Below are 24,270 nucleotides of genomic sequence, written 5' to 3'. Positions count from 1 at the left end.
GTATTCTCTGTGTCGCTTATTAATTATTAAAAATATTGGAGGGAAGAAGTATTTTTTTTAAAATTAAGTTGGATAAAGTTTAGGCTACAAATTGTTCTCCTAAATTAGACAAATGTCCTAAATGGTTTATCTCACATATTAAATAAGTCATTTAAAAATGCTATACAATAATAATTAAGTTAGGAGGAGTGAGAAAATAGTGTATGTACTATATATAGAATTTTGCAAATTGATCTTACAATACCCAAGCTAGCTAGAGAAAATTAAAGCTCTTTTGAGCTGGTTACTTCAAAAATTAACCTATAAATTAAAGATTGCATTTCATAGTAATTACTAGATATATATGTTAAATTTATTAAAAATAAATAATGACTAGCATATATTATACTCAAAATTTATGAAATTTTGAGACCATCTAAAACTAATCAAATTATAAATTACTTGAGTGAAAGTAGCTAATATAAGTTATTTAAATACATATAAACATAGTTAATTATCAAAGAAAAAAAAAGAACATATAATATAAACGTTTGTACATAGAGGGTAGAGGTAGAATACATCCAAGAGGCACTACAAAGAAAAAATACATAATACAACAAGTATTATTGCAAAAAAGAAAAAAGAAAAAAAAGATGAAATATATATACTATTACATTTCTAGGTTGTTTTTTTTGTTGTTGTAATAGTAACTTACTTTTATTACATCAATACGAGATTATAGCAATAATGTGTTGTTGTAATAGGTAACTCTTATTTTACATTGAGATATGTTGTTGCAATAGGTAATTTTTTATTTTGCATTGAACTATATTATTGTAATAGGTTAAATCTTTATTTCACATCAAATTTTGTTGATGTAATAGAGGTGAGCAATTGAGTAGTGGGAAAATTTGAGAAATCGGCACTATTTTTTTCATTAATTTCCTCTCTTCACCCATGTCTATCCCTTTTTTTTTCCTCTCATCTCAATATTTCTCTCTCACCACACATGTCTTCCTTTTTTTTTTTTTTTTTTTTCTCATCTCAATTTTCCACTATCTCTTACCACATCTATCTTCCTATTTTTTTCTCATCTCGAAATTAACTCAAACGCACCTATCACTTTTTTTTTTTTTTTTTTCACCTTAGTTTCCCTCTTTATCTCACCCACCTCTATCTCCAATTTTTTTGCTTTTTTTTTTTTTTTTTTTTTTTTTTTTTTTTTGTCTTAGTTTCCCTTTCTCTAACCCACATTTATCTCCATGTTTTTCTCATCTCTCTCTCTCTCTCTCTCCCCCCATGCCCCCCCCCCCCCCTTTTTTTCCCTCTTTCTTAAGCGTATCTCAAAATTCAAATTTATCTACTAACTACAAAACTTATCTCTCAAATTTCCATCTCACTCTCATATCTACTAACTCTAAATTTTCTCTCTCAAATTTTAGTCTCTCTTAATTCATAGTCTCCTTGGAGAGACTCTTTCTCAGTTTAAAGACTCTCTCTAACTTTCAGGTAATTTTTTGGTTCTCCTTTAAATTTTAATTTGATCTTTCTTTGTTTAATTGTACAGTCTTCAAGTAGTATTATTTGTATGTGTTTTTTTTTTTTTTTTTTTAATCAATGATGGTGTATATTGTTGTCATTGTGTTGTGTGTATATATATATATATATATATGATGTTTTTCAACTTTATACTTATTTTCTTTTCTTTTTTTCCAAAATAGGTGGCAAGTCAATGAAATGGTCGTTAAGCATGCTTGGATAGCACCTGCGGGAAGAAACTTTTCTTTCATGTTTTATTGACTTTTGCATACTTTTTGAAACTATGTTTTTGAATGTAAATTCAATAAGTTGTGTATATATCTGTGTTTTTTGACCTATGTATTGAAATGAAGTATTTTGAATTTTTCATCTTTTATGCGTATCTTTAATTTGTATTATAGTACCTAGATATGGTTTTTGAATTGCAAAACAGGTTAATGAAAAAATTATTATTTAAAAAAATGATTTATTTATTTTTAAATTTTTTTTTAAAAATTAATTTAAAAAAACCTATTGCAACTAGATTTTTAAAGTAAATCGTTGCAATATATGAAATTTATTGCAAAGAAAATCTAGTGTTGCATAAACCTATTGCTTTTTTTAATAAAAAATAACCTATTGCAATGAGATTTTCAAAGTAAATCGTTGCAATATATGAAATTTATTGCAATGAAAATCTAGTGTTGCATAAACTTATTGCTTTTTGTTTGATAAAAAAATAACCTATTGTAACGAGATTTTCAAAGTAAATCGTTGCAATATATGAAATTTATTGCAACGAAAACCTAGTGTTGCATAAACCAATTGCCTTGGAGTTTATTACAACGGCTTGCATCAACTTTTTTATCGTTGCAATAACACCTATTACAACAACATTAGTTGTTATTGCAACAAATTTTTTCGTTATATTAAGTCTTTTTTCTTGTAGTGAGGGGTAACTATATTAAGCAAAAAATAGAATAAGAGAGACTACTACCATTAGCAAAATCGGATCCTCTAGTCCCCACCAAATCACCAGCTAAATACCGAATATGACCATTTAGTCAAACATAAGAAGACTCACAATTTAGATCCTGAAAGAGAGAAAATTGTGTCTTAATGTCTTTGATATTGTTACTATTAGAAGAAGGGGTATAAGAGTAAAATACTGTATACATACATGCATGCATTGCATGACTTTCTTCTCCCCGTCTTAAGACTTAAGCTCTGCAATTCTTCTCTTCATGACTTTGATTCCTTTTGCCAAAAATGGCAAAAGGTCTCACTCGTCACAGCTAAAGAAATCATGAGAAATATTTTTGAAATTATTTCTGTCAAGCATAATATCCCTCTCTCTCTCTTCTCTTCTCTTCCTCTCTCTGATCTCTGTTTGAATTTGCCATGGAAGTGGGTGAGTGTTCTAGTTCCAAAGAACCAGAGGCTGAGCTTGAAGAGCTTAGCGCTGCATTGGCATTAATAGTGGACACAGCTCCACCAATAGAATTCTGGCTTGAGCATGCAGTAATTAGAGATTGTTTGGACTTTCCGGGAGTCCATTTTGGGTTCCAGAAAGATAATGTGAGAAACCAGAGGAGCACGTCGTCTTCCTTCTGGCGAACTCTCACTCTCGGTTTTCAACTCCTTCCGCTTTGAACTCGACTCTGACGGTACATATAAATACTTATACTTCTACTTCAAAAGGGTTTTATTTTATTTCTTGGATAGTAAGAGTGAGATGCCTTGTTCCAAAGGGACTAGTTTAAAAACCTATACCATGAATAGTTAATGTTTAGCCTGAAAATAATACTATCATTTCTGTTATTTTTGTTTTTATAACGCTTCGTTTGTTTTGAAGTAAAATATTTTTAGGAAAATATTTTACACATTTTACTATGGTTGTTTTAATGTAAAATATGGTCAATTGTAAAATATTTTCCAGTCAAAGTGGAAAATCAGGCTAACCAATTGTAAAATATTTTACACTTAGGATCTGTTCGGATACCACTTATTTTGCTGAAATTGAAAACTTATTGCTGAAAGTACTGTAGATAAAGGTAAAAGTTAGTTGAAATAGTACAGTGGGTTCTATTGCAATGAGATTTTCAAAATAAATCATTGCAATATATGAAATTTATTGCAACGAAAATCTAGTGTTGCATAAACCTATTGCGTTTTTTAATAAAAAAAATAGCCTATTGCAATGAGATTTTCAATGTAAATCGTTGCAATGAAATCTAGTGTTGCATAAAGCTATTGTCTCGGAGTTTATTACAATGGCTTGCATCAAATTTTTTATTGTTGCAGTAACACCTATTACAATGACATTAGTTGTTATTGCAACGACTTTTTTCGTTATGTTAAGTCTTTTTTCTTGTAGTAAGAGGTAACTATATTAGGCAAAAAATAGAATAAGAGAGTGTTCGGGGCCTTTTTCAGCTACCCAACCACGTGTGGTCTGTTGGAGGGATGACCTTACTAGACCAGGGTTCTGTTTGGGGAGTTGCATTTGGAACTCAACATTGGGCCACGTCGTTCAACGGCTACCGACGTACTTTTAAGCCTACAAAACTATTAAGGCCAAAATCTAAGAATCATGATAATGATTGAATAAATATGTAATATGCGTTTGATATGATTGCTTTGATTAGTAGTTGTAATAACAGTTGAAATAAAAGTAGTATTTATTTAGAGGTAAAGTAATCATGTACTCAATGATGTAAATTTAAAGATATGGAAGTAAAGTCACTTATCTTTGTATGGTTTATAGCTCCAGTTGTGTAGTGTCAGTGAGCTGATAGGATTCTAGCAGAATGACTCCAGCAGTAAAGGGGCAATTTGCCATGATAACTTCAAAATTGAAGGGGAAAAATGGGTGCAACTGGAGGGAGAGAGAGTATGCCTAGTTGTGTATAGGGGTTGGTTAAGCTTGTCCCTCTTATCATGCACTTAAATGAGTTTTCCCCTTTGACAATGCTTTTTTAGTTGCTGTGAAGTTATGAATAGTGTTGCCTTTCGTGAGAAGGGTTTTTGTAAGATAGGTGGAGAAGAGTATTGAGATATGTTTATGGGCAGCAGAACAGTAGAATTTTAGAGAGAGAGAGAGAGAGTATGAGAGCAGAGCTTAGAAGAGTTGTGGTGTGTTATATGTAATGGTGTAGTAAGTGTGTATAAGATTGTGTAAGAGAAGTGAAGAAAGAGATGTTTGGAGATATGGGCAGCAAGATATATGTATTTTCAGAATATGGGGAGTGAGATAATGAGTATAAGAGAGTAATAGTATTGTAGTGTGTTTAGCAAAGCTGCTAGAATTTTCTGCTAGAGGATGTATGAGGGCTTTTGAAGGGCATTTATGGGTTAAAGGCTGGAGAGTTTAGTTTCTAATTTGGGAACCAAAAACCCAGGAGCTCAGTACTTCATCGAGAACTTAAGAAGATCATTAGAGGGAGAGAGAATAGATAAGTCCATGAGAAAGTTGTTCTTACCCCTTGGTGTCCCCCCTCCCCCCTCCCCCTTGAGGTGTTGATGAAGGGTTCCCTTTAGAGCTAAGTTTAAAGGGGTATTTTAGCAAAGAATCTCAGCCAAAATCTGTCTCAACTAGCAATGAATCTTTAGAATATCCATCCTAAGATTTGGCCAAAAATGGTATGTTTAGGTTTAAGGTGTTCTTGCTGTTTTGGGTAGTAGTTGTTGGGGAAAAAGAAGCAGAAAAGGAAAGTATTTTAGCAAGAAAAAGATAGTCTGAATACACTGTTGGGGTTTTGTTGGAAATGTTTCATTTTTTAGGTGTTTGTGTTTTTGGTCCAAGGTTTTATTACAACACATTTTTAGCAAGTAATAGAAGGATTGGTTGAAAGTCAATGAAGTTTTAGAGATTTAGTCAAGGCCTCATTGTGTTGTGACATAATCTTGGTGAGCAAGAAGAGTATTTAATGCTTTGCTCTGGCAACTAGCAAAGAAATATATGGTTTGATTGTGGCAGACAGTAGTTGGGTATCAGAGATATCATGAATAGTTGGAGATTAAAGATAGCCAATCAGATTAGGCCATGTGTTTGAGTTGGATTTTAGTTGAAAGTAGTAATGTAGTTTATGTAGAATAATATAATGAAGTTTCTAAATTTGTATAGCAACAGCTGGGGATTGAATGAACAATTATTTTCTCAGCATTTAGATGGTTGGAGATATTGATTATTTGTTATATGATAAATATTAGGTTTTAGGAAAAGAGCAATGGAGAATTTTATCATTTTAAGTGCTATGTGATAAGAGATGTTTACCATATCTTACCCACTACACATGGACTCGTCAGAGTGTAGGGAGTTGAAGAAGACACGCTAAGCAACATTTTTCTCTTATCAACTTTAAACCAATGGAGCTTTACTGAACATACCTCTTGACCCTCCAAACCACAACTCCCAAAGTTTCCTTAAAGTGACTTATGAACTTGGATCATAAGCCGAAGATGAGATGACGTACCTCGGGTTTTATTGTCGTTTTGTGTAAATATGGGCTCTTGTTGAAGAGGCCACTTTCCATGAATATGAGAGAAGTAATATAGGCTGTGAGTTTTGATTCATTGCTTGAGCCCGACCTATATGTTGATGTTGATGATATCATGGGTTATGATCCCAATTGATGAAAAGGAAATGTGGACCATGAATCCGCCTCTTGAAGTAAGGATCTCACGGGCCATGTGAGCCCGATCCATGTAGTTGAATGAAATATAAGCTTATTTTGGGCTTTAAATAGATTTACCCAAAAAATCTATAATATGTTGATGTGGCATGGGTTGCCAATGAAGTAGCGCCATGTGGGGCGAAAAAAGAGTCCTCAACAGAGAGACTACTACCATTAGCAAAATCAGATCCTCTAGTTCCCACCAAATCACCAGCTAAATACCGAATATGACCCTTTAGTCAAACATAAGAAGACTCACAATTTAGAGCCCGAAAGGAAGAAAATTGTGTCTTAATGTCTTTGATATTGTTACCGTTAGAAGAAGGGGCATAAAAGTAAAATATTGTATACATACATGCATGCCATGCATGACTTGTCTTCTCCCCACCTTAAGGCTTAAGCTCTACAATTCTTCTCTTCATGACTATGATTCCTTTTGCCAAAAATGGCAAAATGTCTCACTCGTCACAGCTAAAGAAATCATGAGAAATATTTTTGAAGTTATTTCACTCGAGCATAATATCCCTCTCTTTCTCTCTTTCTCTCATTTGTGTTCTCCAATCTCTCTCTCTATCTCTCTCTGATCTCTATTTGAATCTGCCATGGGAGTGGGTGAGTGTTTTGGTTCTAAAGAACCAGAGGCTGAGCTTGAAGAGCTCAGCGTCGCATTGGCGTTAATAGTGGACATAGCTCCACCAATAGAATTTTGGCTTGAGCATGCAGCAATCGGAGATTGTTTGGACTTTTTGGGAGTCCATTTTGGGTTCCAGAAAGACAATGTGAGAAACCAGAGGGAGCACGTCGTCTTCCTTCTGGTGAACTCTCACTCTTGGTTTTCAATTCCTTCCGCTTTGAACTTGACTTTGACGGTACGTATAAATACTTATACTTCTACTTCAAAAGGGTTTTATTTTATTTCTTGGATAGTAAGAGTGTGATGCCTAGGAATAGCAATGGGTCGGGTTTTTCGATACCCAAACTCGACCCATGGGTCCTCCCCTGTTACCCGAACCCGGCCCGTTTAATAAACGGGTCTTTTTTTTAGCCTCAAACCCGGCTTGTCGAGTCTTCACAGGCCCCGTCCAACCACTTCTAGGCCTAATCCATGGCCTAATCCGGCCCAATCTTATATATATATTTAAAAAAAAAAAAAAACCCAAACACAAACACAAACAGCAACACAAATCAATTTGAATCAACATTGTTATCAGTCTTGTTGAAATAAGATTCTTAGACAGAAAATAAATAATAAGGGCCCGTTTGGTTTTTTTTTTTTTTTTGCATCACTCATCACTCCTCATTCAATTTTTGTCACTCATCACTCATCACTTAAAATGCCCCAACTCTCTACACCCCACCTGTTTGGCACCATCACTTAACTTGTCATCACTCAAAATTTTCAACTGTTTGTGGGCCCCATACCTATAACTTGGTGTAGCTTTTACTTTTTTTTTTCCTTCAACCCCCAGTACCCAAACTCACCGAACCTAATGAAAAAAAAAAAAAAAATTGAACCCAGTGAAAGAAGAAGAAAAAAATAAAGATGAAGAAGACCAGACCAGACCCAGCATGAAAGGGAAAAGAAAAGAAGAAGAAGAAGAAGATCACCTAGTGTGAAAGGAAAAAGAAAAAAAAAAAAAAAAACAAGAAGAAGAAGAACCCAAACTCCCCAAACCCAGTGAACAAAAAAAAAAAAAAAAAAAACCCTTAATGAAGAAGACCAAGACCCAGCGTGAAAGGGAAAAGAAGAAGCCACCTAGTGTGAAAGGAAAAAGAAAAAAAAGAAGATGAAGAAACCAAACTCACCAAACCCATGAAGAAAAAAAAAGGGTCAAAAGTTGTGGCCAGACTCTGATCGTGGGACTCAGTATGTAGTTTTAATTATGGAAATGCCATTGAAAACATAGTTATGGAAATTGAAAATACCTAAAATGTGTTTTCAGTTTCCATAACTCATCACTCAAAAATCAGAGAATTGAGTGATGGGAACAAAAACCAAACGAACTTCTCAGCCATGGGTCCCATCATTTTTGAGTTATGGGTGATGGAAACAGAGTTATGAGTTGGAAACAGCAAATCTAAACAGCCCTTAAATAACCACAAAAAATAGAAGAAATAAAACGCCATTTATGGATCGATTTTTACATTAACACAAACAACAACTCCGATTCACATTCTTTGAAGTTATTTCAAGCGCTATAGTTAATTAAACCAACAAAAAATATACACATGCATTAAATTCTATACAGATTGAATCCTCAAACAAATTCCCAAAAAAAGAAACTACTGAGAGAGGAAATTAACCCAAAAAAAAAAAATGAACCAAAAAAAAAAAATTGAAAAACTCAGACCACTAAAGCTCCATTGACGGTGCTCCGATCTAACAACATGATCACATCTCTCTCCGATCTAACACTCCCAAGCTCCGATCTATGGATTTCGTGCTCCTTCGTGACAAACGACGACCACCACGAGATCCGTGCTCCTCCACGAGGGTGAGGGTGGGTTGGTGGGTGAATGAGAATGAGGGTGAGGATGAGATGTGAGTGAGAGTGAGAGTCAGTGAGGGGAGGATGAGAAGTGAGTGAGCGTGAGCATGAGAGTGAGAGTCTGAGTTAGTGAGGGTGAGGTTAGAGAGGCGGCTGAGTTGAGAGAGAAATGAGTTTTAGGGTTAGAGTTGTGATATATATATATATATATATAGGGTTTTTTTTTTTTGTTTTTTTTTTTTTGTAATTTTACATTTATCTAACCAGGTCGAATCGGGGTTAGGTTCAGGCTGGGTTTTTACCAAAACCCAGACTCACTTTGGGTTTTTTTTTTTTAAAACCCAAATCCAACCCTATTCTTTATCGAGTCGGGTAAAATCCGACCCATTAGGGTCAGGCTGGGCCGGGTACCCACGGGTTGGGCAGAAATTACCATCCCTAGAGATGCCTTGTTCCAAAGGGACTAGTTTAAAAACCTATACCATGAATAATTAATGTTTAGCCTGAAAATAATACTATCATTTGAAAGTTCAATTGGTGTATAAAACACTATGAACGTTTAGATCCCCAATTTACAAATTACCAATTCAAGTTTAAAGTCAAACAATTAATGTGCAGAATATGAACATAAGCATAAAACAGAATTTATAAACAATCTAAACCAAATAAAATCACATCTACAACAGAAATTAAATGGAAAAGATTAAAGGAAGGGAGATGCAAACACAAGGACAACACACGATGTGTTATCGAAGAGGAAACCGAAGCCCTCGGCGTAAAACCTCTTCGCTGCCCTCCAAGCGGTAAACAATCCACTAAAGAATGTAGTTAGGATACATGAAGAACAGAAGACCCTCCAAGCCTAATCTACTCTATGTACCTAAGCCCTCCAAGCTCCTACTCTAATGAAGTTACGTCGAACTGATTTCTTCTTTAACTTACCGGATTCCGCTATTTGACCATAGTATCAACCAATATGAAATTGGTCCATTCTTAACTGCTTCCCAAACACCAAATAGTCTTCTCACAGATATGGGTATGGTGAGAAAAGGTTTTGGTAATGTACCTCTCATGGATTTGACAATGGAGAGGAAGAGAGTAGAGGAATTTGAAGAGTCTCTATGTGAAGATTGTGAATGAATCAATCTTGTTTTTCTCTAGGATTTATCTCTCAAAATTCTCTCTGGAAGCTCTCTAAATATCGTGGGTATAAGGGTCTATATATAGTAGGGTAAGAAGGAATGCGAAAAGTCAGTTTTTCCCAAACAGGGTAGTCTGACGACTTGGCCTCGCGACTGGGCTGAGTCGCGAGTTCAAACTGCGAGCTAATGGCCTGGCCAGCTTGGGACTTTTGTCCTGTAGTACAATAGCTAGCATGACTCATCAGCTCCCCTGCATGCTTCACACGTGTGCCAACTTTGGCGGCTTGCCAATCGCGAGTCACCCGCGAGTCTCTGCATCCTTGTACAATCTTGAACATTTCTTCACACTCTCTCACTCACTACCCTTACATGATTCCCACCTAAATATAAGATTACTAATTGCTAAAATACAAGCAAATTTGATACGAAATAAAGCCAACAAGATGGTTGATAAAATTCAACCTTACATCATTTTTGTTTTTATGGGTTTGTTTGGATATTACTTATTTTGCTAAAACTGAAAACTTATTACTGAAAGTACTATAGATAAAAATAAAAGTTAGTTGAAATAGTACAGTGAGGCTTATGAATAGTACTAAAAAGTTCAGTAGGGCCCATCAATAGTAGCAAAAATAAGCTGAATGGTGAAATAATTTTAATTTTTCATTGCTTCCCAGCTCTCTAACGGCTACTAACAGCTCTAACAGAATTTTTTAAAAAGTCAGCACTGTGAACAAAACGACATCGTATATAAAAAGCTTGAGATGACTAATTGGTAGAACGGCGCCGTGTTACTAATGTGAGTTTATCACTTTTAACTGAAACGCTGCCGTATCAAGTGAATGTTTTGTTATGAAACGACGCCGTGTCCGTCAACAAATAACTATATGCCTTTGTAACCATATTTCTCATACAACCCAAAAAGTCTTACCTTCCACACTTTTTTTCCTCGTTTAGTGTTGAAGTTTAATTCGAGGCAAACATAATAATATATACTTTCCTTCTTCTTCTTCTTCTTTTCATGTTGTTTTCAGCCTTTTGGTTATTTTCATTTTGAAATTAATATTAATATTTGTATATTTTGTTGTGGTGCGGAGGAAAAAAAAAAACGCCCCCAAAAACAAAAACGTATTCCATTTTCTTATTTTTGTAAACATAGGCTCAAACAAGTGTTTGGTAATGTTATGCATAGATGCTGGTAGTTATGATGGGTCTTCACTTATCTTTGATGATGCTTGAAACAGAGAATGATGAGTATGAACTTGTGTGACCAGTGTATAGTAAGTAGTGTGTATAGAAATAATGCACAAAAAGAAAGACAAAAAAAAAATTGTGCTATGGAGGATGGGGGCTAAAAATAAAAACAATGCTCTAAAGGACTCTAGATTCAATTTAACATAATTCTAGTTTTTTGAAGTTGTGATAGTATTAGTACCTCTCCTATTTATAAAGAGGTATTTTCGCTTTTTAGACACCAAAAGTTGTGCAATTGATGTAGAAACAAGAGTTTAATTCTTCTTACAACTCTAGATCAAAGGGGAAATTGGATTTTCAATTTTGGTTTTAAAAAAAAATTGGTATACAGTGACCCAATTGATGATTAGCACTTTGAATCATTGTATGCTTGCATGTCTACCATAATTAAACAATAACAACCAATGAGATTTTATCTTTCAAATAAAATTTAATTTGTCTATTTTATAGACCAATTAAAATTAATTTGAGATTGTTCTATGCATGCATGTCTATGGTAGAAGATCATGGATAGACTAATCAAGTTTGAATATTAATGAAATAGTGTTATGAACATTATTTTAAAAATTGAAAGTAGCCAATTTTTTTGAAATTGCACGGTGACCAATTGAGACTTTGAATTTATGGCTATGACAGAATTTTAAAATGTAAAATTATGATTTGTCCCTAGAGCTTAAAAATGTGAAAAAAATGATAAATAAAGAGAAGGGCAAATTATAGTAAACCCACTTGTGGTTTGGCTCGTTTGTACTTTGCCTACTAATAGTTTAAAACTTAACACTTTGTTTACCTGTATTTAACACCATTTAGTCTTTGTTACCCACCTCAGTTAAAAATAGGGGTAAATAGGTCTTTTTGTTCCCATTTTATATCTCTATCCTCCCAAAACAAGAAAAACAAAAGAAAGAAAGGAAAACAAGATCAAAATGGGCTATTTCAAACCTAGGAATATGCATCTCTTAGAACATGGCTCAAATCATTTTTTTTTCAAACCCAAAACACAAGAACACAACATTTGTAAATATAGTTCAAAATTTTTAGTTATTCACATCCAAAACCCTTTTAAAAACTAACCCAAACCCCTTTTAAAAAATAACCCAAACCCCTTGACTCCATACTGAAAATCCCTCTCATTTTTCAAACCCAAAAAACCAGACTCAACACAAACCCCAGCCTTCTTCTCAGATTGAAGGTAGCAACGAAAAATCAAATTTTTTTGCAGCCATGGAGTTCCAACAAATGCCAAAGAGAACCATCATCATCAATGGTGGCAGTGAACAGAGCAGCAACACCCACCAACAAAAACAAAAAGAAACCCACAAACACAACAACCAACAAACAAACAAACCCTCTATACTCACTGTCTGAAATCAAAACCCACCATACCCACCTTTATCGTGAAAGCCCGCCCCCACGAAGTCCACCGACAGCCACCACAACAACTATTAGAACCTACAACCCAGCACCACCATGCCCATAATCCACAACAAAAACCGCAAGCCACAACCCACAACACCACCATAATAAGATAGTATCAAACCCACAAAAAAAAGAAAAAAAAAAAGAAAAAAGAGAGGGATACATCTTCTTGGGTTTTGGTCCTAGGTTTTCGATCTGGGTAGTTAATTGGGTTTTGCTGGGTTTTTGATTTGAGTTTTCACTGTGGTGGCTAATTGGCCTCCTCAATGCCATCATCAGAGAGAGAAGGGATGAGAGACAGAGATAGATCATCGATGAGGGTGAGACAGAGAAAGAAATTTGAGTTTGAGAGACAGAAAGGGAGATGATGGGAGTGAGACAGAGAAATGATGAACCAAATGTGTTGGCCTATCTATTTGATCTTGTTTTGACACACATCTTGTTTCTCTACCCCCTCTTTGATCTTGTTTGTTTAAGTTTTTTTTTGTTATTTCTTTTGTTTTTTGGAGGAGAGAGACATAAAATGGAAGATAATATACATTTTTACCCTTGATTTTTATAGAAGTGGGTTATGGAACCCTAACGAAGTAAAACACATGTGGACAAAGTGCAAATGGACCAAACCACAAGAGTGTTTACTATAATTTTCCCTAAAGAGAATGAAGAGGTTGTGGTGGTGAGGGCTCATTTACATCATTATTATAGTGTTAATCTTGTTGATTTATATTGTACTAGTATATATACATATTATATGATACAAGAATCAAATACTAAATCCATTTCCATAAGAAAGAAAGAAAAAAACTAAATCCACTATTTATATATCAACAATCCAAGGTCTAGTGAATAAGACCAAAGTGAATATTATATAACAATCATTGAGGTGTTTACAAGAGATAATCATCAATCATTCTCTAAAACTTCGATTAGACATGGTGCCTAATCTTTATTATAACACCATACAATTTTATTAAACAAAGTTACTTTAATTGAATATCAATTCTTCTTGGAGTCTTTGATCTCTTCAGCCGTTATACAACCACTGCAAATCATATCAAGCAAAATACATACATATATCAGAGAGAGAGAGAGAGAGAGAGAGAGAGAGAGAGAGAGAGAGAGAGAGAGAGAGAGAGAGAGAGAGAGAGAGAGAGAGAGTTTTTTTAACTTACCATACCCAAAAATGTCCTTGTTTTATTATTGGTTTTTTATTGGTGTTCGCTTTTAAAGGAGCTGGTGGAGCAGCAACAGAAGGACCAAGGTTTGCCACTATACCAACTCAAACATTTGCAATAGTAAATAATACAACATATAAAATGGAATGGTGAAATTCTATTACACACCTCCAAAATATAAATGAAAATGTGATTTTAAATCAAATTTTCAAGTTTGAAAACATTATTTCAGTTGTTTTGGGCAGTATAATGAAATAACCAAGAGGTTTGTCAATGAGTTCTGACATAATCAGATAAAGGAAAGAGTCCATCCCTTACATAAGAGAGAGAAGCATTGCTCTCATAGTATCCAATAATTTTCCGAAAAGAAAAAATATTGAATTTAAACCAAAAAAAAACATATATTAACTAAAGAGTAAACATTCGGTCCGGGCGTGGCGTAAAACCAGTGTTTTACGCCACGCCAATGAGAGCAAGCCACGTCAAAAAAAGCTCCAGACAGCCAAAAAAAAATAAAAACTCTCCCACAAAAAACCCTACACGCACGCACGCACTAAGTACATTGCTTCCTTCACAGCCTCCTTCAAGCTCAGAAAAAACCTTCTTCACGTCGAACCTCCACAACCTGCTCGCACGCTCGCACACTCATCGGTTCACAACCTCCACAGCCTCCTTCCTCTCTTCCTTCACGCCGAACCTCCACCACCGCCACACAGATCGCTGGTTCACGCCATTCCTCTGTTTCCTCTCTTCCTTCACACTGAACCTCCACCACCGCCACACAGATCGCCGGAGCAGAACGATTTCGAAGAAGAAGAGTTCGCTGGAGCTTGGAAACAAACCAGAGCCGCCGTGAGCTACGATCCAAAGGTTTGTTTTTCATGATTTTCCCTTTTCCTCAATTTGGATTTCGAATTGGGTGTTCGGATTTTTTGTTTGCTTCATCGGAAAGTTTCAAATTTTGAGCATTTCCTTTTTGATGAGAACGGAGGGTGAGTGTTTGTTTGTTCTAATGAAAGATGCTGTGTTGGGTTTTGATATGATCTGGGGTTTGTTTGGTTTTTGAATTAGGGATGTTTGATTGATTTGATTAAGTTAGATGGACTGTTAGATAAATTGGAATATAAATCATGTCAAATATTTATGAATTTATATTCTATCTTCTAGGAGTCGTTACTGGGTTATATTGGTTTTCCCTTTAAGACTAACAGAGGCCATACAAGAGAAATAATGTTACATACACGATTTTTTTTTTCTTACCATATATTTAAAAAAAAATTTAAACTGGTTTACTCACAGTAAATCATTGCAATTATCAACAAATGGTAAAATATTATAAAAAAATTATGTATGCAGTCAGTATTTTCACAAGTGGGTTTTTGTTGGGTTGCTACAGCTGTATTGTTCTTATAAGATTGATATTGTGCTTTTTCTGATTTCTTTTGTTGTGGTTTGAACTGGGTAAATTTTGGTTTTTGAAGTTTATGTTGGGTTGCTGGAGTATTTTTTTGTATGTATATGCATGTGTGTATGTGGGGTTGCTGGAGCTTTTGTATTTGTTTGCTGGAGATTAAGGGCACTTATTAGTCATTGGTATCCACAACAAAATTTTATTTAGTGTTTGTTCATCTATGCTTGATGCTACTTGGGAAGTCTTGCTAGCTTGCTATTTTGGAAGCAAACAAATTAGCTTTGTCTTCTATAGATGAACTTTGCAGCAGGTGAGGCTTAAAATGTGTTTCCACCAATTAGAAAACCAGAAATGGAGCCCAAACTCATTTTAGTTTGTCTTTGTAGTTAAAATTGTTGTGAGGTGAAGATGGTACAGTTTTGAAATTTCTTCTGCAAAAGATGTAAGTAGATGGTTTTGAAACAATATGATCTTGGTCTATCATCATAAACACACACATTTCGTTTCATGGGGATTTATCCCTTCTTGCACCGTAAGTAGGTGTAGGGAATGTGGCAAACTTCAATCTAACAAACTACCTACTTTCTTTGACAGCTCTTTGTTTGATTCCTTGATTTGAGTTATTGAGATGCTTCTTGTTGCTAATGGTGTTCAATGTTGTACACTAAGGTTGCAGAATGTCAAAGGCAAATATTAGAAGCAGGAGAAATGGTTGAAGAAGCGAAGCGCTCACTAGGGATAAATGTGGATGGAATTGAAGATGGAGATGCTTTTTTGGAGAAAGAAAACGAAGAAATTGACAGAAGTGGACCACCTTTGGAACTAAATACTGGAAGCTTCTTATCACATGCTTTTGATGGAGCCGTAAATGTGTCTGAGAATCTTTTCCTTTTTGTTTTTGCTTCTGTTGGTCTATAGTATTGTTTTAAGATGAAGCTACTTAGTCCTTTTCCTATCAAAAAATCAATTTCAAGGTTATGTCCATATGTGCTAGATACCATATTTTGAAGATGGTTATACAATTGCTATATCAAACTTAAAAGCTATAATATGTAATATATGCAAAATTCGTGTCTTATAAAAAGTGGCACCCATTTAGAATTCGTTGTAGTTGTGCTTTTGATTGTTGATGAGTTCTGTTTTCTCCAATTCAACCAAATATCTTACAAGTTGGATCCTAAGTGATACAATGATCTATAAAGATGCATCAGGGAAAGGACTGAACAGTGAGTGACTTCAACCAACTCTCACTACCATCTACAGTGAATAGCAAATTGAGATGAATTCCATAAGCCAATGGCATACATAGGTTACTTGAAATGAAGCAAATAGCATGTCCTGGATTGATGTTGCCCAAATTCTAGCAATATATTAAAGTTAAAAAAATAAAAAAAAAATGCACCTATTGCCTTTAAAATTGGTCAAACTCCTTCAGCAAAAATGAAAAAAAAAAAAAAAAAAAACCTCCATGCTTGCACAGGTTTTTTTTTTTTTTTTGGCGGTTTTTTTATTTATTTATTTTTTTAATTTTGAAGTTTTCTGCACATATGCTTGCACAGGTTTTTATTTTTTTGGCGGTTTTTTTATATATTTATTTATTTTTTAATTTTGAAGTTTTCTGCAAAAATGAAACTTGAGAATATATTCATTTGAAATAAAATCTATCACAATTTTTTTTTTTTTTTTATAAAAGAGAGTGGAATTGAGAATACATTCACCTAAAATAAAATCTGTCACAATTTTTTCTATAAAAGTTCCAAATCACCTAAAATAAAACCTATCACAATTTTTTCTATAATATACCTGTCACAACTTTTTCTATAAGTTTCTCAAAAAAAAAAAAAAAAAAAAAAAAACTTTTTCTATAAGAGTTTATAATTGAGAATACATTCAGTTGAAATAAAACTTGTCATAATTTTTTCTATAACAGTTCACCTGAAATAAAACCTGTCACAATTTTTTCTATAATATACCTGTCACAACTTTTTCTATAATTTTCTAAAAAAAAAAAAAAAAAAAAAAACTTTTTCTATAAGAGTTTATAATTGAGAATACATTCAGCTGAAATAAAACCTGTCACAATTTTTTCTATAACAGTTCACCTGAAATAAAACCTATCACAACTTTTTCTATAAGTTTCTAAAAAAAAAAAAAAAAAACTTTTTCTATAAGAGTTTATAATTGAGAATACATTCAGCTGAAATAAAACCTGTTACAATTTTTTTTATAATAGTTCACCTGAAATAAAACCTGTCACAATTCTTTCGGGAAATTTATAATTGAGAACACATTCATTTAGAATAAAATCTGTCATAGTTCAATATACAAAAAAAGATGACCCTACGTTGGAAATACAAAAAAAGAAGATGGTTCTATGTCTATCCACCACAATTTACACATTATATAACCAAAAAATATTTGCTCCCCAATCCATTCTCTTGGACACAAAACTTGTTTGTACATCAACTTTCTTGGAATTTTTGTAATGGATCCTACATAAAAGAATATACAACAAAATACAAAAAATAAAATTAGAATGAACAAAGTTAAAAAAAATCAATATATTCTAATCAAACGCTAAGTGATCATACCGTAAATGATGACTGGCTATGATATATATGCATAGTAGATGATGATGTAGAAGGATATGTCACACTTGGCAAAGAGTCCTACAAATGATTAACAAATAAAAAAATGAATAAATAACAAAAACATCTATTACAAAATAATTTATACTAAGTAAAAAAATCAAATACATCATATACCTGTACAAAACTTGTAGAGCACAATGTATTTGCTATGACTAATGGGTTTAACCTTGCCATTGAAGACTCCTAATTTAAAAAAATAAAGGTTTATTTTTGAAAATATTAGCAAATGTATGTATTATCTTGAAATTGAATATATTGTAATTAAATAACCTCAGTTTGACTTTGTTGTTGATGCACTGACTCCCAATGTGGTGTCAAGCTTGTATTTGCAACATCCCTACAAGAAGTAATTTTATAAACCAAAAATTTTAATACTAAGTTAATACTACAACTCAACAAAGTCATGTAATTACCTGGAATGTTTATGTGTTGGACAATTGGTTCTCACATGGCCCGTTTCTTTGCAAATGCCACATTTTCTCTTCTTCGTCAATTGTTTTTCTTTTGGATGCTTTTGTCTCAAAGCTTTAGGCCGTCCCTTTGATGGAACATGTGGAGGGTCTCACAAAGTAATTGGAAGATTTGATAATACTTGATTGTTTAATGTAGTATTATCAGGACTTTCTAAATCATCAACTTCATGAACATCTTGCATGGCTAGAAGCTCCTCATGAACTTTTCGTAAAGTTTGTTCAAGATGCTTGTATTGCTACTCTGATTGTGACCCTACCTCTGCAACTTCCAAAAATTGAAGCATCAAACTATTTCTCATCATGCTAGAAGAAACTTGAGGCTCCACCTGTATTACATCACTAGATATGTCATGTACAATGTGCTTCTTGGCATTAATTGTCCATTTTTGTAAAATATAATGTGATGGAAGAAAGTCCACAAGAGATTTCTTCACAAAAACAGCTAAGATATGCCTACAAATAATACCAACAAACTCAAACAAATGGCATGTACAAATAGCTTTTGTCTCAACAATATCAAGAGACACTTCATAAAATGGACTTTCTCTCCCATGAGCTACCACCTTGTATATCTTCTTCACTCATTCTTCATGATATTTGGATGCCTTGTATTTTTTACTACAAAATAACTCTTCTTGAAATTTCATAAACATCTTTCTTGTATAAACTTTTGCTGCCTTTGCTTCCAGCTTATAACATGTTTTCAAAAGTGGCACTGAATTTTTTGTCTTTACATCTTGTTCTTTCTCTTTAAGATAACGTGCATTCAAAGCTAGCTGATATTGATATACAAAATCACTTATCGTTGTGCTCGAACGAACATAATCTTTAAAAAATTTATTCATGCTTTCACTCCTTTGAGTTGTAGACATCCTGGCACAAAATGAGCTTCGTAAGTAGCTGGAACCCATCTTTCACGCCGCATATAAAGATTTCCCAACCAATCATTATCCCCCAATTCATATTTCTCCATAATTTTACTCCATTCTAACTCAAACTCTTCAATAGTGATTGTATTATGGATGCAATGATAAAATTCTTCTTGAAAATGTGGATATTTATTATATACATGGGACAACTGTTCTGGAACTTTCTGTAAAAGATGCCACATACACAATCTATGAGTTGCATTTGGCAATACATCTGCAATTGCCTTAGCCATAGCCTTGTCATCGTCTGTTATAATTGTAGAAGGAGGATTTCCAGGCATTGCATTAAGCCAAGTCTTCAACAACCATGTATAAGATTCTGCTGTTTCATTGACAAGCAAAGCACATCCAAACATCACAGATTGATGATGGTGGTTAACGCCTGTGAAAGGAACAAAAGGCATCTTATAACGATTTGTTTGGTATGTAGCGTCAAAGGTAACAACATCTCCAAAATATTGGTATGCCATTCTTGACCTAGCATCTGCCCAAAAGCAATTACCCATGCACCCATATTCATCAACTTCAATTGCATAAACAAAACCTGGATTTTTACATTGATTCTCAATAAAATGTTTGTACATTCCCTGAGCATCTCCATCTTGAAGCAACTTTCTTCTTTTTCTACCCAAATAATTTTGAATATCAACTGGAATACATCCAACATTATAATCACCACCAGATTCTTTACTTAACACAGACATTATCTTGCTTGGGGCTATACCCGACTCATTGAGTGAATCTATAAGATTCTTTTGGGCACTTGTTATCACTCTATGCCCACGAAGCAAACTTGTACTCTTAGGGGTAAGAAGCTCATGATTATGACCCTCCACAAACTTACATACAATCCATGTATCATCAACTTTCTTTAAACCTATCATTGCATTGCATCCCACTCTTGTTTCTGCACGCTCTGGACCTATTCTTTCCTTGTCTTCATTACATTGACGACGAAATCCTTCTTTCGAACAAACATATTCAATTCCAATCCTTATTTTATCTTTATTTTTTTGAGTATGATTTACCCGTATACTAAAACCCTTTCGCCTTGCATATGCATTATAATATGCACGAGCAACCTCTAAGTTTTCAAATACCATATTAAGATATGGTTCTGAATGCCTATTGCATGCAAGATGTTGATTTGAATCATCCAATGACAAGTCTACGTTATTTTGATCCTCGTTTATTTCTAACTCATCATGTACTAAGTCATCCGCCATATCACAAAGTGAGATTGTTTTGGGTTCTTTGTTGTTCGCACTCATATTTTCAATTCAAGTAATTTTATATTTCAATATGACCTATAAAAAACAAAAGAGAAGAAAAATTCATAAGCAACAATTAAGAATAAATTTAAAATTTGTGCTATTACAATACTAAACTTGCCCAATTTGGCAAACTTGTGCTATTACAATACAAGTACATTGGTACATTGGTACATATAGTACCACTCAATAAACTTTATTACATAAAAAAGCTCCAAGCACATCCTTATTTGCACTTTGATACATATAGAGAGCAAATTGACATTACAAGTAGGAGAAAATTGACATTACAAGTAGGAGTAAATTATATTTGAAACTAAAAATATTTTAATAACTATCAAATAAATGACACCAGCTGTGTCCCAAAGGCTAAAGTTGACAGTGGAGAATTCAATAACCACAGTAAGTAAACTTGTCGGAAAGGCACCTAGTAAGAAGCAAAATTTTTCTATGTAACAGTAAGCCCCTTTATTTTAGAAAGTAACTTTACCCTTACAATATCAGAAAATATTAGGAATTTGAGATAACTATTAGTCTATTATAAACTAAAAGAGACCAAACCAATTGCAACACAGAGACCCAATAAGCACTCAAATGCAATGATATTTATGGTGCAAGCATACCTCATAGAAGCACCAACAATCATAGGCAAAGCACACAACTGAAAAGCTCTACGTCGACCAACCCCATCAGCAATGCAACCACTGAGTAGTGCTCTAACAAGGGCACCACCTAGACATGTACTCACAACCAGACCTTCATTAAAATAAATGACAACCTTTTAGGTATCAACTCTCCTAGGTATCAAATCAACTATTACATTTCATTTTTATCAATAGAAAACAATGCTCTGTATCTGCAGAACATTTTTTTTAGTGGACAGTCTGAAATTTCACTACATTAACAGGCTATGAATTTTGGTGCCAGCATTCATATAAAAGTTCCCATTAATAAAACACTATAATTTCCATTCATTGGTAAGTGAAGAAAAGATAGAGAGAGCATGCCTTGACCATGACAGATACAAAAGCTCCAGCAACCCAACATACACATATCAATATTGCACCAAGTAAAACCCACATACACAAGCTCCAGCAACCCCACATACACACATGCATATACATACAAAAAAATACTCCAGCAACCCAACATAAACTTCAAAAACCAAAATTTACCCAGTTCAAACCACAACAAAAGAAATCAGAAAAAGCACAATATCAATCTTATAAGCACAATACAGCTGTAGCAACCCAACAAAAACCCACTTGTGAAAATACTGACTGCATACATAATTTTTTTATAATATTTTACCATTTGTTGAAAATTGCAATGATTTACTGTGAGTAAACCAGTTTAAATTTTTTTAAAAATATATGGTAAGAAAAAAAAATCGTGTATGTAACATTATTTCTCTTGTATGGCCTCTGTTAGTCTTAAAGGGAAAACCAATATAACCCAGTAACGACTCCTAGAAGATAGAATATAAATTCATAAATATTTGACATGATTTATATTCCAATTTATCTAACAGTCCATCTAACTTAATCAAATCAATCAAACATCCCTAATTCAAAAACCAAACAAACCCCAGATCATATCAAAACCCAACACAGCATCTTTCATTAGAACAAACAAACACTCACCCTCCGTTCTCATCAAAAAGGAAATGCTCAAAATTTGAAACTTTCCGATGAAGCAAACAAAAAATCCGAACACCCAATTCGAAATTCCAAATTGGGGAAAAGGGAAAATCATGAAAAACAAACCTTTGGATCGTAGCTCACGGCGGCTTTGGTTTGTTTCCAAGCTCCGGCGAACTCTTCTTCTTCGAAATCGTTCTGCTCCGGCGATCTGTGTGGCGGTGGTGGAGGTTCGGCGTGAAGGAAGAGAGGAAACAGAGGAATGGCGTGAACCGGCGATCTGTGTGGCGGTGGTGGAGGTTCGGCATGAAGGAAGAGAGGAAGGAGGTTGTGGAGGTTGTGAACCGGCGAGTGTGCGAGCAGGTTGTGGAGGTTCGGCGTGAAGGAGGTTTTTTCTGAGCTTGAAGGAGGCTGTGAAGGAAGCAATGTTACTTAGTGCGTGCGTGCGTGAAGGGTTTTTTGTGGGAGAGTTTTTATTTTTTTTTGGCTGTCTAGAGCTTTTTTTGTCGTGGCTTGCTCTCATTGGCGTGGCGTAAAACACTGGTTTTACGCCACGCCCGGACCGAATGTTTACTCTTAACTAAAATAATATAACAGAATGTTTAGACTTAAAAAATGTAAACAAAGAAAAAAGTTAAATAAACTGTTAATGTTCTGGAAGCTGAATTTCATTATTTTGGGAACTCATGTTCAATTGAGAAAGACAAAAAGAGGGGCAAGCAGGGAAGAAGGTTAGGGTTATTAGTTATAAGGTAAATATGTTGGGAACGTGGCCTAGTTTTGGCTTTACCTTAGGCACTCGGTTTTATAGCTCCATTTCAGATCATGTATCTGTTAACTTTTCAAAGCAATAATATATACTTTAATTTTCGATATATTGCTAAGATCCTCCAGTATCAAAATCAATTAAGTGACTTGCATGTGACAATTAATAATAAATCATGTCCGATTTACTGATGCAAATATGAAATATTGCATATTATAATAATTTTTGAAAATTTTAAATATGATATAATATGGATATGTATGTATTAATTAATTAATTATTAAATATATTTTTATATATTATTAAGCATTCTTTTAATATTTTATTGAGCATATATCAATATAATTAAGAGTATTAATAGATAATAAAAATAATTTAATGGCCACTTAAATGATGTTCAGAATACAAACCAAAAACTAAACAATAAATAAAAGAGAACTAGGTTAGTATTCAACATTAAACCAATATATATTAAAAAAAAATCAACACAATAAATAAAAAATAAAAATCCTCAAAGTGTTTGGGTTATCTCTCAGACTCTCACTGTCAAGGCCGTATTAAAATCCTCAAGTGTTTGAGTTACGATTGTATCAGGGCCGTATTAAAAGTGTATCTCGAATGTTTATCAGCACCTTCTTCTTCTTTTTTTTTTTTTTCTTTTTTTTTTTTTTTTTTTTTAATATTTAAAAAGAGTGGGAGACATGCAAATAAATTCCAAAGGTGTTGGGAATGAATACTTGTCAAACATGGGTATTTGACTAGGTTAGACAATCCGGCTTACGCTTTTTGGGTTAAGTGCATTTTTATATGTTGTAGTAAGTAGTAAATAGTAACTATTCAATGAGTCTCCCTAATGTGTTATCTTTCCCAGCAAGTAATTGTTGGGTATATACGTATGAATGAAATCCTACATTAAATAATGATGAAAAAAATGAATAATTAATATAACATAGTTGAGTTCATACCTATTGGGTTTTAGCCTTTTGGAATAAGGGTGTTTCTATATGTTATAGTAACTACTCAAGAAGTCCTCCCAAAATGTTATCTCTCTAACAAGTAGTATCAAAGCTCATGATGGCGTGTGTAGGGGTGTCAATTTGGGTTAGCATGTCGAGTTCGTGTCGTGTCGAGATAGGGGTATTTGACTAAATGGCTCAACCCTAACCCGATCCATTTAATAATCGTGTTATGATCCTTCAACCCTAATTCGACCTGTTAATAAGGCGGGTTGACCTGACCCAACCCATTTGACACTCTTAATAAACGAGTTGTGTTGGGTTGACACGAATGTAACACAACCCATTTCAACCTGCATAATATTAAATATAATATCCATCTAGAAATAATTTTTTTACATCCCAAAGCAGTGCATACACTTCAAGTCTTCAACTCACATTCAAAAATGTAACATTCATCTAGAAATAAGTTCTTTACACTCCAAAAGAAGTGCATATACTTCAACCTAAATTCAAAATAG

General features: G+C 33.9%; 3 protein-coding genes across 3 annotated transcripts; 1 reads left to right on the top strand and 2 right to left on the bottom strand.

The window, feature by feature from the left end:
- The first annotated feature begins 6,775 nt into the window (after window positions 1-6,775).
- LOC126727947 (uncharacterized) lies at window positions 6,776-16,166 on the top strand. Its single transcript, XM_050433842.1, has 3 exons — window positions 6,776-7,042; window positions 14,211-14,522; window positions 15,733-16,166. The coding sequence occupies exons 1-3, from the start codon at window positions 6,776-6,778 to the stop codon at window positions 15,979-15,981; spliced, it is 828 nt and encodes a 275-aa protein (XP_050289799.1). The 3' UTR covers window positions 15,982-16,166.
- Window positions 16,167-19,028: 2,862 nt separating this feature from the next.
- On the bottom strand, window positions 19,029-20,342 carry LOC126727946 (protein FAR1-RELATED SEQUENCE 5-like). The gene has a single exon (XM_050433841.1). It carries the CDS (start codon window positions 20,340-20,342, stop codon window positions 19,029-19,031), a length of 1,314 nt encoding a protein of 437 aa, XP_050289798.1.
- A 107-nt stretch (window positions 20,343-20,449) lies between these two features.
- On the bottom strand, window positions 20,450-22,550 carry LOC126727945 (uncharacterized). The gene is made up of 3 exons (XM_050433840.1): window positions 22,154-22,550; window positions 21,011-21,143; window positions 20,450-20,814 (listed from the first exon to the last, which is right to left on the bottom strand). Exons 1-3 carry the CDS (start codon window positions 22,548-22,550, stop codon window positions 20,778-20,780), a joined length of 567 nt encoding a protein of 188 aa, XP_050289797.1. The 3' UTR covers window positions 20,450-20,777.
- Between the last annotated feature and the right edge of the window lie 1,720 nt (window positions 22,551-24,270).

Source organism: Quercus robur, chromosome 5 (assembly GCF_932294415.1).
Source record: "Quercus robur chromosome 5, dhQueRobu3.1, whole genome shotgun sequence".
NCBI classification, from domain to species: domain Eukaryota; kingdom Viridiplantae; phylum Streptophyta; class Magnoliopsida; order Fagales; family Fagaceae; genus Quercus; species Quercus robur.
The sequence above is the reverse complement of the archived record's forward strand: the minus strand, read 5'-3'. Positions and strand labels throughout refer to the sequence as shown.

Bases quoted from the DNA above. Each gene is read 5' to 3' on its own strand.
- LOC126727947 (XM_050433842.1), top strand. From the start codon at position 6,776: ATGGGAGTGGGTGAGTGTTTTGGTTCTAAAGAACCAGAGGCTGAGCTT. The intron at 7,043-14,210 runs GTACGTATAAAT...GCACGCACTAAG, and splicing joins CTTTGAACTTGACTTTGACG to TACATTGCTTCCTTCACAGC. The intron at 14,523-15,732 runs GTTTGTTTTTCA...TTGTACACTAAG, and splicing joins CCGTGAGCTACGATCCAAAG to GTTGCAGAATGTCAAAGGCA.
- LOC126727946 (XM_050433841.1), bottom strand. From the start codon at position 20,342: ATGGCGGATGACTTAGTACATGATGAGTTAGAAATAAACGAGGATCAA.
- LOC126727945 (XM_050433840.1), bottom strand. From the start codon at position 22,550: ATGAGAGCAAGCCACGACAAAAAAAGCTCTAGACAGCCAAAAAAAAAT. The intron at 21,144-22,153 runs GTTTGTTTTTCA...ATTTTAATGAAG, and splicing joins CCGTGAGCTACGATCCAAAG to GTCTGGTTGTGAGTACATGT. The intron at 20,815-21,010 runs GTATGCTTGCAC...GCTTCTTACTAG, and splicing joins ATTGTTGGTGCTTCTATGAG to GTGCCTTTCCGACAAGTTTA.